General features: G+C 56.8%; 1 protein-coding gene and 1 long non-coding RNA gene across 2 annotated transcripts in view; one reads left to right on the plus strand and one right to left on the minus strand.

The window, feature by feature from the left end:
• Positions 1 to 8,328: 8,328 nt before the first annotated feature.
• Positions 8,329 to 9,347, minus strand: LOC102014523. Its single transcript, XM_005394361.2, has 2 exons — positions 8,884 to 9,347; positions 8,329 to 8,577 (listed from the first exon to the last, which is right to left on the minus strand). The coding sequence occupies exons 1-2, from the start codon at positions 9,328 to 9,330 to the stop codon at positions 8,353 to 8,355; spliced, it is 672 nt and encodes a 223-aa protein (XP_005394418.1). The 5' UTR covers positions 9,331 to 9,347; the 3' UTR covers positions 8,329 to 8,352.
• A 3,626-nt stretch (positions 9,348 to 12,973) lies between these two features.
• The window catches only part of LOC106149680, a 3,880-nt gene continuing 2,011 nt past the window's right edge, over positions 12,974 to 14,842 (plus strand). The window contains exon 1 of the long non-coding RNA XR_001235998.1: positions 12,974 to 13,113. This is a non-coding gene — a long non-coding RNA (uncharacterized LOC106149680). The remainder of the gene's footprint in view (positions 13,114 to 14,842) is intronic.

The following is a 14,842-nucleotide window of genomic DNA, read 5'->3' on the forward strand; positions in this document are numbered from 1 at the left end:
GCAAAGCCCCGTGAAGTAGTCCCCAGTGCCCCATGGATGGTGGCATTAAAAGGTGACCCGGTGTCCCCATAGCCCTGCTGGCCAGGGGCTTGGTGTGCATCGGTGTGTCATCTGAGCTGCAGAGGCTGCCCCCTGGACCCGGAGTGGAGGGGTGGGGAGAGTGTGAGGAGACGCTTACTGCAGGCTAGGGGAGTCTACTTCAAGCTGGGCTGAAGCTTGCCATTCTCCTGCCTCAGCCTCCCAGAGTCCTGAGATTACAGGTACGGGCCACCACACCTAGCTGGATCTCTGACTTCTTACCTATAAAACACATATGTCCTTGCCGGTGCAGGCAGGTGAGGCCCAGTCCAGGAATAGCTTTGTTATAAATGTCCACACCCAGGACAGGGTGGATCCCTTGCCGTGGACAGAGCCAGTGCAGGAGGTCCCTTGGGCTCTGCCAACACCTTCAGACTTAAAATTTATTACCCACATACCTGTCGGTAAAAATGCTAGCATCCACCCTGAGGGCTGTTTATAAATGATACCCGTAGAACCTTAGCAGTCACACACACGAGCTACACGTGCGAGTGTATATCAGCGCTCACATTATAAAAAGACACACACGGGGCTGGGGATTTAGCTCAGCGGCAAGGTGCCTGCCTGGCAAGCACAAGGTCGTGAGTTCAATTCTTGGTACCGGAAGAAAAACAAAACAAAAACAAAAAAACAAACAACAATAAAGACACACACATCATGAAATGTGTTATACACATTCTACATAGCTTCATAAACTACATAGACTATGTACACAATAAAGCTATCACTAGAAATGCAAGACTAGAAGGGCTATAAGATGAACAACACTTAGAAGTAATTTTTATGGTGTTTCATTTGGTAAAGACGATTTTGCTCACACACCGACCGCAGCGTGAGTGATTGAATGTGCCTGCTTATTTTTGAAAATCCTGGTTTTATGCTTTGTGGGAATATGATCTGCGCATTTCATCCTAAGCCTGGTTTATTTCACTGTTTGGGCTTAACGGCCGTCACAGCTGAAGACACCTCGATCGGGATGGACAAGATGCGTTGCGGGCTCACCTCATTAAATCGTGACATTACTTTTCAGTTCCATCCGCCAATTACGCAAACATTTTGTGCAAAATCGGCCCGCAAATTTCCATTTTCCCTCACGTCAATCAGTTGTTCTTGCAGAGAAATTGGAATATGTTGCATTTTAATACTTTCAGCAAATGGATTTTAAACCCACTCAAACTCTTCATTTAGAAGATTTTTAAGCAAGTTAAAATGTTCTTTTTTGGTTGTTATTTGAAGGGCAGATAAGAAAGAATCTTGGGAGTACACGATTTTTTTTTTTTTTAGCAACAAATCATATAACAATGGGAGCGCTTTCAAACTCTCTCTCCAAATGCGCTCCCCTGTTATTTTTCTTTTCAAGGGGCTGCTTTCTTGCTAATTTCACCCTTATCCCGGTGAAGAGAGACTACATTTTTGGAAATGTCTACAGCAGCACTCAATAGGTAGAATTTATGAGCTTTTTTTCCTTTGTTATACACCAAATGAAACTGTCTTCAGATTGGGGGAAACTGCCATTTTCCTATTGTTTCATTTTAGATTTAGGCAAATTGTCCTTTTGTCTCCCTTCCTTCCTTCCTTCCTTCCTTCCTGCCTGCCTGCCTGCCTGCCTTCCTTCCTTCCCTCTTTGTTGTACCTGGCTGAGAATCCAGGGCCTCACCTTGAGCTACATCCTAAGCCCGTTTTATTTGTTAATTTTTAAATTTTGTCTTTTTGAGACAGGGTCTTGCTATGCAGTACAGGCTGACCTTGAACTAACTTTGTAGCCCAGGCTGGCCTTGAACTTGTGTTGATCCTCCTGTCTCGGCCTCCCGAGTGCTGGGGTTACAGGGTGTGCCACCATGTCCGGCCTTGTTTTTAAAATTTTGACACAAGGTCTCGCTAAGTTGCCCAGGCTGGCCTTGAACTTGTGACGCTCCTGCCTCATCTTCCTGCATTAGTTGGGATTACAGATGTGCACCATTACTTGGCAAATCATGCCTTTAAAAGAAGAGTAATTTAGTTCTAATCACTCATTATTAGACTGTAGTGTCTGTGGACGGGGTGTACGTAGATGTCACTCTCTTCACGTCCTCTGCCTCAGGTCGTACCCAGCACTGGGGAGGCTGAGGCAGGAAGATCCCAGTGAATTGGAGACCAGCCTGGACTACATAGTTAGTTCAAGGCCAGCCTGCAAACAAACAAACAAACAAAAACAAACAGAAAAGAAAAGAGATGCATATATATTATGTTCCAGAATTTCCTCTCCCGTTCGTGCAACCTTGCTCAGTGGTGAAATCTCGCTGGATGGACCCCATTCAGCCTGAAACCCGGGTCCTCTCCTGACTGGGTATGGGGGTGGTGCAGGCTGACTGCCTATCCCCTAGCCCAGCTCCGTGCACTGGACTGGCAGCCCCGAAATATCCTCAGCGCGGTGGCCTTCTCTAGGCCAAAGTGTTTGTGTGTGGCTTTGGGTCCTAACCTGCTGATTCTTACACCGCCATTTAGATCAGAAGGAAATCAGGCCTCTGTGTCCACAAGCAGCCCAAGTGGGGTGTGGCATGGCCCCGGGACCCCCCCCCCCCACGACTTCTCACTCTTCCCTGAGAGGAGAGGTGTGGGTGCTTGCAGGGGCATTGGTGCCCGTCCCCCTGAGTGAGAGCTGCAGGGACTGAGCTGACCAGGAGAAGTGGGCCCTGGCCAGCTGTGTGCCCAAGGCGTGGGCTTGCGTGCAGGGTGAGCCATCACATGAGAGAGGCCACCCTGCTCCTTCCCGGACACCCACATGCCCCCTCCCGTCGGTCCTCCTGGAGCTCTGCTCTGTTGTCCCCGACCGCCCTCAGCGCCCCTGGACCCACAAGTGGACTTGGAAGCCACCATGCTGTGTGATCCTCAAATTCGAGCTCCTTTTCCTGCTGGGCACGCGGCAGGACAACATTTCCCAGCGTCCCCTGCAGCCAGACTGGATATGGCACAGGTGGACATACCACGCTACCTCCTGGTCCTGCTCTGGAGAACCGGCCCTGCCCTCTCTCTTCCCTGTCTGCTGGCCGGCTGGGGAGGTCCCAGGAGTGGAAGTCAAGGCCCTCACTGCAGTGGGTAGAAGGGGTTGGTCCCTGGGTCCCCACCTCCTTGCCACTGACTTCATATGTGGATTCTTTAGGATTTGGTGAGGTAACATGATGTAGGAATAAGTTTGGACTCCGGCGTTAGACTCCTAACATTCCCCCGTAGACTGGGAAATGGATTCACACCTCCGAGCCTCAGTTTCTTCCTGGGACTCAGGGTGAGCTGGGACTACCATAGACAGTGTGGCCGGCCAAGTGCTCGAGGTGAAGCAACGTCCCCTGAGTGAAGCCCTGGGAAAGAAGAGAAGGGTGGACACCCCTGGACATTGTCAGGGCCTGGTTAAAGGTCATGGGGGAAGCGAGCAGTGGTGCCAGATCTTTAAAGATCCCCCCGCCCCGGTAACCCAAGAATGGTTACCCAGTCAAAGACTAATTCAAGTACCGGTAGAGCAGGATTTTGAAGAGGTAGTTAAGTCCCAAGTCAGGGGAGTCAGGTTACAGAGACGACTTGGTGGGCCTTGACAAATCAGGTGAGCTCTTTGTAAGAAGTTTTATTCCACCTGGTAGCAGAAGAGGCAGGTAAGAGAGATTAGAAGCATAAGAAGGATTTGATTCAGGATAGCCAGCAAGGAAATGGAGACCTAGATCCTACAACCACAGGAAGATAAATTCTACCAACAGCCTGAAAAGGACTCTAGAAGCGGATTCTGCTATGGGCTAGTAAGTGGGTATGGTTTTCCTTTATACTAAATCTGTGATTCCTTGTTACACAGCAGTGGAAGGGCAATGCACACCACAATGTCAAGGATCCAATGTCTTAAGCCACGCTCACAAACGGAGTGAAATGGGTCCCGTCCATCTGCATTGACATACACCTTCCCCGCGACCGTGGGGGCCCAGGTCAAGTTCATGATTCCCTGACCAGGAGGAATTCTGCTCCGTCCCAGGGCAGAAGCTGCCCTCTGAGGCAGGACTGGATCCGGGCCGTCAGCGCTGGCCTGTGACCTGACCCTTCTCAGCTTATCCTGGCGGCGTCCCGCTGCAGGAGAGGCCAGCCCAGCTTGGAGTAGCCAAGTTCCAGTCCCTCCCCTGGAAGGAGCCCTCCCTTAGGCCAGGGCACGGGTTGTCCCTGGGAAAGGAACCTAGAGGAGGCTTGGGCCTGTCTGGGAAGGACTTCCCGGTTGTCTGCATGCAAGTTGACATCTATACGGGACAGCCTGGCTCTGGTGGGTGCATCCACGAAAACCCACAGACTTCTTGCCCCGCGGTGACCAGAGCCGGACCCTTGGGCAGCCGAGGACCCAGAGCAGAGACATTTCATTTTTTCCTTTTACTGTGAAATACAAACGAAGGGAAATGTACCACTGGTGGCATTTGTCACATTCACAGTATGTGCAACCAACCACCACCTCTGCGTCGTTCGGAACATTTTTATCACCCAGAGGAAACTTACTACCCGTGGAGCTCTCACCACCCACCCCCAGGGCCTGGCAGCCGCGAATATGTGCTCCATCTTCATGCCTTAACCCATCTGGACATTGGATGTAAATGAGATTGTAGGGTACGTGACCTTTGGTGTGTCTGGCTTTTGTCACTGACTCCGGGTCATCTGTGCCGGAGCCCGTGTGAGTGCTTTAGCCCTTGCGGCTAGTACCTGCCCGCTGCGCGGAGACCACATGTGCAGGGCTCTTTCTCTTTGTTGTTGTTTTGTTTTTTGAGACAGGGTAGCGCTGCATAGCTCAAGCTGCCCTTGAATTTGCTATGTGGCCCAGGCTGGCCTCGAACTCTCAACGATCCTCCTGCCTCAGACTCCCGAGTGCTGGGATGACAAGGGTGCGCCACCATGTGCAGCTTCGCACGGGCCTCTCTTGCTGGGATCTGTGCCGATCTTGTGCCGGGGCGGGGGGGAGGTTAGCTGGTGGCTCTGCCTCTTTGCCCGTCTCTCCTCTGTGCTCCTGGTGTCGTAGGTCACTCTGGACGCTGCTGCAGGGAGACAGCCAGTCTCGCCACGTCCCTTGGTCTTTGCAACCCGATCCTGAATCATGCCCGGCGGTGGTGGCCGCATCAGACCCGGCTGGTGTGGACCCATCCCTAGAGGATGCTCTCGCTGTCTCTGATCAGGTCAGAGAGTCCAGGAAAAGCCAGAGCTTGCGCCGGTGACAGTGCTGGTGTCCTAGGGTGGGGGTGGGGGAGGGAGGGAGCACAGGGCCCAGAAAGGGGGCTGCTCAACCTCCGAGTGGGAAGGCCGAGCGGGAGGGGGGGGCACGGGCTGGGGCGGGCAGTGGCAGTGCAGTCTGGCACCACGAGCTGCTTAGATCCTCGCTGGTGGGGCTCATTTTGCAGAGAACTTGAATCCCACATTGTTTGTTCTCTGCTCCGCAGCCGCCTCAGCGGAGGCGACCACGGGAATCTCATTGGAAGAAGCAGTTGGCCCCTGGAGCCCCTCCCCGCCCTCCAAGGGACGGTGCCAAGACTGCAGTCACCGCGCCACGCCAGCAAACCCCAAGCCGCAGGAATGCGGTGGGGTCACCTGGGGACACGGAGGCAGGGGTCTGGGGGGCAGGGGCTCTGCAGTCCTGTGATGAGAACGCTGGACTTGGATATCCTGGACCTCAGGGTGGATCCGGCTTCCCCCTCTGCTCGTGGGACCGCGGCGGTCACCTGTGTGCCTGCCCATGTCCGCCTGGCCCCTCGGCCCTCCGCCAGCCTCAGCCTGGGGAAAGGCTCCAGGTCAGCGATGGCCTGGTGAGGGCCCCAGGGCTGCTCTGGCGCTTTGAGGAACTTATCGCCTTTCTCCTTACAGCCCCCCATGCCAGGGGAGGGTAACAGGTGCTAAGGGCAGAGGCTGGCGGAGGCCGCTGTGCCCAAGCACCACTCTTCCTCCACCGCCCCCGCTCCCTGCATGGGCGTCAGACGTGTCTTTGGTGGGGCTGTAGCCGGAATCCCGGCAGCTCTGAGCTGGCGTGGAACTGCTGTGAGCTCCAGATGGAGGGATTGAGGCTCGGAGGGGGGCAGCGGTTCTCCCTGGGTCACCCCGGCAGATGGCAGATGGACATCTGGTCCATGTGGGGAGAGCCAGGTCCGCCCTGCCTGGCCTCTTCATCTGGGGGAACCCCGGAAACAGTGCAGGTGATGGAGACGCAAAGGGGAAGCCACTCCTCACGGTTGGTGCGGGAGACGCAGCTGCGGCTGGACGGTGGCTCTGCTGGCCGGAGGACGGGGCAGCGCCGGGGGGCCAGGGCGGGGGATCAGGTCGGGCTTTCTGGGGAGCCCGGCTGAGCTGGGACAGGAAGGGGTATTTGTTAGGAGAACAGAGCAGAGGTCATGGGCGGTGATGGTGCGTGCGGCGCGGCCAGTGTGCGAGTGTGCGAGTGTGCACCACACAAGGGCCCGGCCCGGCGCTCTCAGGAGTGCGACGGCTGAAGGGCGTCAGGCGGGGCCTGGCCTGTGGTCGGGAGGCTCCTTCGGCTGCGTCTCGGTGGCCTGTGTGGGGGGGCAGCCAACACCTGTGTGGGGGATGGGGTGAGAGGGGGCAGGGCAGGGAGGTCCCCCCAGGAGGACAGAACAGGGCTGCGACTGGCAGGGGCCGCTTCCCGGCGGCTGTGTAACCGGGGTGCCCTGCTCCCACAGGGAGGTGGAAGCGTGAGTTTCATGGTGGGGCTGGGGACTCCGTGGATGCCCTTCGGAGCCCGCTTTGAGGCGCTCACGGGGCAGCAGGGGAAGAGGGCTGGGTGGCAGCTGACGTAGGGTTGGAGATCAGAGGGCTGGAGTTAGGGATCTGAGGGTCATCACCCTAAATCAAACGCAGAGGCCACAGGGGACCCTAGGGTGCTCTGGGGGCTGCAGAGGGCGACCACGGCAGAGGGCCAGTGTGCATCTCCTGCCCGGGTGCCCACTGGGACCCCCGTCCTGGGCCCCTGTGCAGCTGTGCCAGCTGTCAGCAGTGACCCACGGACTTGGGTGATGAAGGCCATGTATTCTGCCCCTCAAGAAGGACAGTTCTCACGGTGGGACGGAGCTCCCCACCCTGAGGTGCCACCAGCATCCCTCTGGGCCCCCATGGGCCCTGCTCTGTGTCACTTGCCCTTTGTCCTCCAGGGCCTCCAGCAGCCAGGTCCCTAGCCAGCGACCCTGCTCATCTTGGTCACCGCGGCTGCGCACGGCTGCCGGCCCGAGGCGCTGGGTGGCGGCAGGTGACAGCCTGCGGGAAGCGCTTCCGGTCTGGCGTGTGGCTGGACACAGCTGCCTGACCCAGCCCAGCCTGCAGGCGGCTTCACAGCGGGTTGGGCCAGGCGGCTGCGCAAGCTCTGGCTGGGTGCACCCTGGAACAAACCCCCAGGCCTCTCCTGGGTTTGGGGTGGAGACCGAGCTCTCCCCCAGGCCCCTTCTTGCCGCTCCCTCCACCCCCACACCCCGCTGCCTTCTCGGCCTTCCCACCCTGGCTGCTCCTCCTCTGAAATTTTCTGAGCCACTGTCCTCTCTGTCTCTGCTGTTCCTGGACAGGCCCACACCCCCACATCCCCGGGTCCCCCGCTCCCCAAGTCTCCAGCAGTCCTCCGTCTCCCCTTCCCCTTGGTCATCGTCCTCCTCCCCTCCTCCTGTCCCAAGCGCCCTGTCCCCCGGGGAGGCCTTCCTGCCTGCTGCACGGCCCAGCCCAGATGGGTCCTACTGTTCTCTTGTCTCACAGAACTCTGACTATTTCTTTGTGCTCCCTATCCTTGGCTTTGCTTCGAGGCTTGTGAACATGGAATTATTTCAATAATGCTTAGTCGGGCGTTTTCCAAACGTTCTTTGATTGTGACCCGCAGCTAAGAAATGCCTCTTACAGGGGACCGGGGTCTCCTAACACACAGGACCAAGTGTGCCTCCCTCCTGTGTGGGATCTGCTGACGTTTTCTGTTCCGTTCTGTTTGCATTTTAGAGACTGCTGCCTGTGACTCATTACCTGGACTGCGGCTGGGGTGGAAAGCGGTCCAGGCGGGAGGTTGGACGCCCTTAAGCGCGGCGGAGGGGGAAGGGCGCGAGCCGCTTCTACTCACCCGGGGCCGAGCACAGCGCCTGGCACACAGACAGGTGCTCTGTGACTGATGAAGGGCCGCAGGAACTGCCCAGGTCTGAATGAATAAGTGGGTGAATTGCCCGCCCCACCCAGGCAGGAAAGTGCGGCTTTGATCAGATTCTTCCGTTATGGAACAAACCAGCCCACTTCCTGTGCCTTTGATCAGCAGCCTCAGTTCGCAGCTGCCCGGCAACTCATTTCCTGCCTTCTGACCACCTTATCTCCCTCCCAGTGCTCTCCAGCTTTCTCTTTCCAGGTGAGTGTGCTCCACGCCCAGCGCCGCTTCCTCTGAGTCCTCGCTACAGGGCAGGGCTGCCCGTTGCTCAAGATTCCCAGATCCCAGCCCTGGGCAGCCAGGTGATGGCGGGGAGAGAAGGAGGATGGAGGGCAGACCACCTGAAACAGGTGTGCAAATGTATCCTTACCGGCCGGGAAGGATGGGGTCAGGCAGCCTTCCCAGGGGACCCCAAACCCGACCACAATAGGAGTTAGCCAGGCAAAGGGAGTCAAGGGGAGAGGAGAGTTTGCAGGCAGAAGCACCTGCAAGTACAAAGGTCCTGAGGTAGGAGCAGGAGTGATCCATTGAGCTGAGGAAACCTCAGGGCAGCTGGTGCAATAGAATGCAGGGCTCCCACCATTGACGCCAAGGGACTCCAGGCACCAGCCCTGTGCACCCAGCTAGGCACTCTGGGTTTAACTCACCAGCCGTGCGGAACAGCAGCGCAGGTAAAGCAGCACGGGGACATTATGTTGTGAAAGATCGTAGCACAGCGGAAGCCGCATGAGGAAGGCGGGAGCCAGCTTGGTCCCAAGGCTGCGGCAGCAGGAGCGGAAGCAGCTGGAGGTGATAGGGGAGATGACGCAGGCACACGGCTGGCTTGGGGAGGCGCTCGTGCTTAGTGGGGGGTTTGTCCTCTCCCGTGAGTCTGCTCTGCGCTGTGTCCCAGGGAGCCTGCGGCATTCTGCCTGGGGTGGGGGCGGCTCACTGTCCCCCTCGGAGGACATGGTGGAGCCCACCAGCCAGGCTGAAGGTGTGACCCCTGGGGAGCTTCGATGGCTGAGCCGAAGGGAGAAGGAAGCGCTGTGTGGGAGGGGACAAGGCCCTGGGAAAGGCCCCACCGGGGTCCCCCCACGGGATGGGACCGTCATCGTTTGCAGGACAATGCCCCAGGGATCTCCCCGCACCCCCCAGCCTGTCCCTGCCCCTGAGGGTCCGGGCCTGGCTCTGCCTCCCTTCCTGCCTCTGCCCCACAGCCCCTGGAAGGGCTTCCTGGGCACTGCTCACACCCGGGGCCTCCACCCCCCGCCTGCCGCAGGCATGCCCTGCCCGAGGAGGGAGTCTTGGGGGTCCCTGGGTCTCCCACGGCCGAGGATGCTTCCCGTCCTTCCCCGAGGCCTCCCTCTGAGTCACCCCTCGGAGCTTCCAGGGAATCCCCTGTACGGGTCGGCCCTGGGTGTGCGGGGCTCCGGCCCCCACCGCTTTACCTGCCTCTCTGATGCTGAGCACTGTGCCGACATTGGGGTGCTCCCTGGCAGAACCTGCTCTGCCCGTTGCACCCACGCAGCCCCGGAGCCCACTCCGGCTGTGGTGTGAATGGGGTCCGGGTTGGGGCGCTGCTAAGAACCCAAGAGCTTGGGCACCTGGTCATGCACTGCCACCCCCGCCTGCAGTGCGGGTGACCTGGACCACGGGCCTGTCGTGCAGACAGACCCCAGGAGCCCAGGTACAGAAGACCCCACTGAGCGTACAGGGAGGCGCCTAGACAGCGCCACCTCCTGTCCCCGGGGCTGCTGGCCGGACGTCATCCTGGCCACCCCCTGCCCCCGCCAGGACTGGCTCTCTCCAGTGCGGGCTGTGAGCCGATGCCAACGCCGTTCCTTGTGCTGGTCTCACTACATTTTGGTGTCGGCCAAGCCCTGTAGATTGTGGGGAGGGTGGGACTCCTGTCAGCCCTGACTTCCTGTGGGATGTGGTGGAGCCCCTCGACCTGAAAGAAGGCAGTGGTGTCTGGCAGCTTGATGAGGTGTCCAAGGAAGAGAAGGGGGTGTTGATGCAGCAATCCTTCCAAGCGGGGCCCCGGGCACTGGAGGATCAGAGGGCATGGGGGACCTGTGTCTTTGAGGGCCTCGAGGTCCCTGAGAAGGGCTGAGGACAGCCAGCCTTCAAATTGGGCCGGGCAAGGGGCTGGGGAATTAGCTCAGCGGCATAGGGCCTGCCTGGCAAGCGCAAGGTCATGAGTTCGATTCCCGGTACCGGAAGAAAAACCAAAACAAATAAACAAACAAATTGGGCCAGGCAGAGCCACAGGGTGAGTGAGGGAGAGAGGTCAGCAGGTTCAGGAATTTGGGGGTCGGGGAGAAGGGGGCCTCGGGGAGAAGCCGCGTTTGAATTCACAGAGTGGCTTAGTGACTTCCCTTGCCAGAACCCAAGGAGCCTGGGTCCAGAGACCAGAGTCCTTTGGTGGCCCCAGAAAAGCAAGGAACGTCAAAGCCCCTCTGCGACAGCCTTGGCATGAGCTGGGGACACAGGGTGGGGTGTGGGGCTGTATCCAGCTGTATCCCGGAAGCCTGGCTGACTTGGGGGCTGTGGAAGGTCGGAAGCATTCAGTTTTGGCCTGGTGAGGGTTCCTCGGTGGCCTCAGTTTCTCAGTGGTGAGAGGGGCCACGGTCTCGCGTTGTGGAAGGCGCACCCCCAGTGGTCCCAGCAGCAGGACGTCACGCCCTGGAATAGACCTCAGCCTGGTCCACGCCTCTGTCCTGACCGCTCTGACCCTCAGCCGGGCTCCTAGACACCTTCCTTGGGTTGCCCCCCGCCCCGATGAGCGTCCGTGAGGAATGTCCTCCCTCACAGAGCCTCGGGCCGACGCTGGCTGGAGCTCCCTGCGGTCACCGCACCTCACCCACACGCAGACGCAGTGGAGTCACAGGCATGCGTGCCCCGGGGCATTGGGAAGAATCCGCCACACCCGGAGAAGGCTTCCACGGAGACTTGCCTCCAGCCCTGAGTCACTTGCCTTCTCGGGAGAACACCACGAGGGGCGGGGATGTTTGGGCCGGCTTCGTCTCTGGGTGGGCCAGGCGTGGCAGGCTTGGGTCCGGGCCTCCTGCTGGTTCCTTGAAGCCTTAAGGTTTTCATTTCTAGAGCAGGGATAGCAGTGTCACCCTCGTGGGGGCTGTGGGTTGATGAGCTAACACGAGCGGGCAGGAGGGCCGCTGACGGTGTGTGGGGTCCCAGCCTGTGCTCCGGGGAGCCTAGAGCGGGCCACTCCGGGTGTCCTGAGCCGCTGAGATTTCCTGATGTGGAGCTGAGGAGAGGAGCGGGGAGGGAAGCGGGGTCGGGACGAGGCCCAGAGCGGAGGGGGAGGAAAGAGCTTGGGACCCAGGGCGGGACAGCGGGCCCCTCAGGGTTAAGACACTGGAATAAACCAGCAGAGCTGCTTGGAAGTGATGCCCTAGGGTCACGCCCTTGAGCACAGCGCGGCTTTGAGAGTGGGTCCCGGGTGGTGCTTTGTGAGCGATCGATCGCGTGTGACAAGAGACGGCGGCTGTGTCCTCTCCGTGGGGGGGCTGTCTCCCACGGGGAGCTCCCACCAGACCCGGGGCTGCTTCTGGACGGGGCTCCGCGTTCCTCGCTGGACCAAGGGCTTGCCGCGGGGCCTGCGTCTCCCTCCCCTCAGGCTCTGCTCCCCGCTGTCCTGACTCTGCTTTCCGCCTGACTGATTGCCTGAGGCTGCCCGGTGCAGGTTGGATTACAGCGGAGGACCGGGGAGGCCAGAGCACAAGACGTTTCCCTCGTCCTGTGCCGCCTAAGGAGGCAGAGAAGAACAGCAGAGAGAGCGAGAGAGAGGGGACACGCGCCCTGCCCCGGGGGCGGAACGTGTCATCCCTGGGTGCACAGCCTCCCGCCCTGGTGCTTCGCAGAGGTCCAGGCGACCTACATCCCGCCCGACCGTCCCCCCATCCCTGTTTCCGGGGGCCAGGCCGAGCCAAACCGAAGCTGTCGCGAAGAGGAACGTGCTTACTCGGACTTGGCAAAGTGTTGGGCTCGGCTCGAGGGTGGAGGTCATCATGACAGCGGCTCAGAAGTTCCCGCAAGAAAAGAACAAAGTGTTTGCATGGGACAAGTTAGGATCTGTCCGCCTGGGTCATAGTTTGGGTTTCCTGTCTCAGCCTGGCAGTGGGAGAAGGCTGCCGTAATCCAGTTCGGTTTGTTGCAATTCAATTCAATTCTAATGTTACTTTGCTGTTTCGTGAGACAGGGTCTTACTATGTAGCCCAGGCTGGCCCTGGAACTCATAGAGCTCCCCCTGCGAAGTGCTGGGATTACAGGCATGCACCACCACACCTGGCTGCATTAGCATTTATTGACCGCCCAGCCAGGAGCACTGCATCTGTATGATCTCACTGAACCCTGGAAACAATCCGGGGAGCGGCTGCTGCTGAAGCCAGAAAACCCACGGAGGAAGCAGATGGTTGAATCAGGATTTGAATCAGGTTGTTTACATCCCAGATTCCATGTGCAGTTTTTTTTCTGTTTTAAGATGCCAGTGGTTCCTTGAGTATATTCTATAAAATTCCTAGGATTCTGGAGAGGTGGCTTAAGGACACGTATGACTCTAGTCTCGTATTTAAAATATAGTCAACAGACACTGAAGTGTGTGCTATGTAATAAAAAAGCTTGTCTCCCGTATCTGTGCATATTTTTGAATTTCTTAGGTGTCCCATTGATTTTTTTGTTTGTTTGTTTTGTTTTGTTTTGTTTTTCAGGTACCGGGAACTGAACTCGCGACCTTGCACTTGCCAGGCAAGTGCTGTGCCGCTGAGCTAAATCCCCAGCCCATAAGCTAAATCCCCAGCCCTGTGTTGCATTGATTAAAAAGACTACAGTCTGCTCAGATGTGTCCATACACAAAGGCTGATCAAAAATATGAGGTACTTTGAAGTACAATACAATTTCTTACAGTAAAAACACATGGCCATAGCCGGGCATGGTGGTCCCCACCTGTAATACCAGCACTCAGGAGGCTGAGGCAGGAGGATCTCTGCAAGTTCAAGGCCAGCCTGGGCTACAAAGTGGTTTAAGGCCAGCCTGCACTGCAGAGTGACACCCTGTCTCAAAAAGACAAAGAACAAAGCAAAACAAGAAAACCACGTTGCCATGAACTCCCCCTCAGAGTGCTCCTCCTTGCTTTAAACACCTTTATCTATCATTCTTTCTGAGGCAGGTCTGCTAGTTCTTTCTTGTGTCTTTATGAGACATAATCAGAAATACAGGGAATACTGCTGCTGAGTGCCAGCCAGCAGAAAAGCAGGCTTGTGAAAACCACCTCGCTGTGTCCTCACTCACCGTATCCACCGGATCTGGTGTCGTATGACTTCTAGCTCCTCCCCAAAGTCAAAATGACCATGAAAGGGAAACGTTTTGAATCAGTTCAGGCCGTCCAGGCAGCCACCACGCCACAACGAAAGCCACATGGGAAAGAAGACTTCCAGGCCTGCTTTAGAGAGTGGCCGGCAAGATGCGATAAATGCGTTCAGAAGGCAGGGAATGTCTTTTCATGGGGGGTTAACGGCGATGTGGCTTTTCGTGTAATACATTTTTAAAAAATGTAAACATGCCCCATATTTTTCAACCGCACCTCATAAAACTGTAAAGGAGAGCACGTCCCACGTCCATCCCTCTCTGTTAGAAGGAAGACAGGATTTCCACTCCAAGGGGACTGATTAATGCACACGGCTTATTTCCTCTTTCTCCAGAAATGCGCTTATCTAAGTAATAAACATAAATTCTTCCAGAGAAGACACTAGGGAGCTGCACTTGTGGACAAGTGAATTCCCAGCACGTTTCAGGAGGCGGCTGGTGGACCAGGCTGGTGACTTAGCCGACGGGCGAGGACAGCGTCTGGATGCTCAGGGTCAGCCTCGCAGCCCTCGGAAGCCTGGGGAAGCTCGGGGCTTGGACACGCCGGGCTCACTGGTGGCTGGATTTCTCTGCAAGTCTGTGAAGAGAGCAGCGCGCTGCCCCGACCTGGACTGCAGAGACAGGTGTCAGCTGAACCCCCGATTCGCCCCTTCCTTGCAGACGAAGGGTCTTCTTTAAAGACATTAAGTAGTCTGCAGGAGACGAGGACAGCTGGACTTTAAGGTGGCGTCTTAAACAAAGCCCATTGCGGGCTGACATTTAGGAGTTTCAATGCACAAAGCCCAGCTCGCTTGCTAACAAAGCCCACCATTCATCTCTCCTGATCCAGGCCTGCGGGGCGGCCAGGAAACTTTCTACCGCTTCATTCTTAAATATGAATGGGCAACCATGAGCCGGAGCTATTTGAGGAAGCCTGAAATATGAAAAAGAAAGACCAAGATAAACAGACGGAAAGTGAGACCTCTGAGGAAGCAGAGACAGTTCATAGCCAGAAGAGAACTTTAAAACAGAACTCAGGGAGATGCCGTATCTGTAAAACATGAGCAGTGCTGCGAAAAAGGAATGATTAGAGAACAAAAAAGACTCTTGGAAGATGAAGATATTATATATATATATATATATTTTCTTTTTTTTTTTTTTTCACAATTTTTCAGAAATGTTGAAAGTTAAGGTCAAGGTAATCACTCAGATAATAAAGCTCCAAACAGGAAAGAAACAGAATTTTATTAGACAAAAGAT

Source organism: Chinchilla lanigera, unplaced genomic scaffold, assembly GCF_000276665.1.
Source record: "Chinchilla lanigera isolate Chin_1 unplaced genomic scaffold, ChiLan1.0 scaffold00050, whole genome shotgun sequence".
Classification (NCBI taxonomy): domain Eukaryota; kingdom Metazoa; phylum Chordata; class Mammalia; order Rodentia; family Chinchillidae; genus Chinchilla; species Chinchilla lanigera.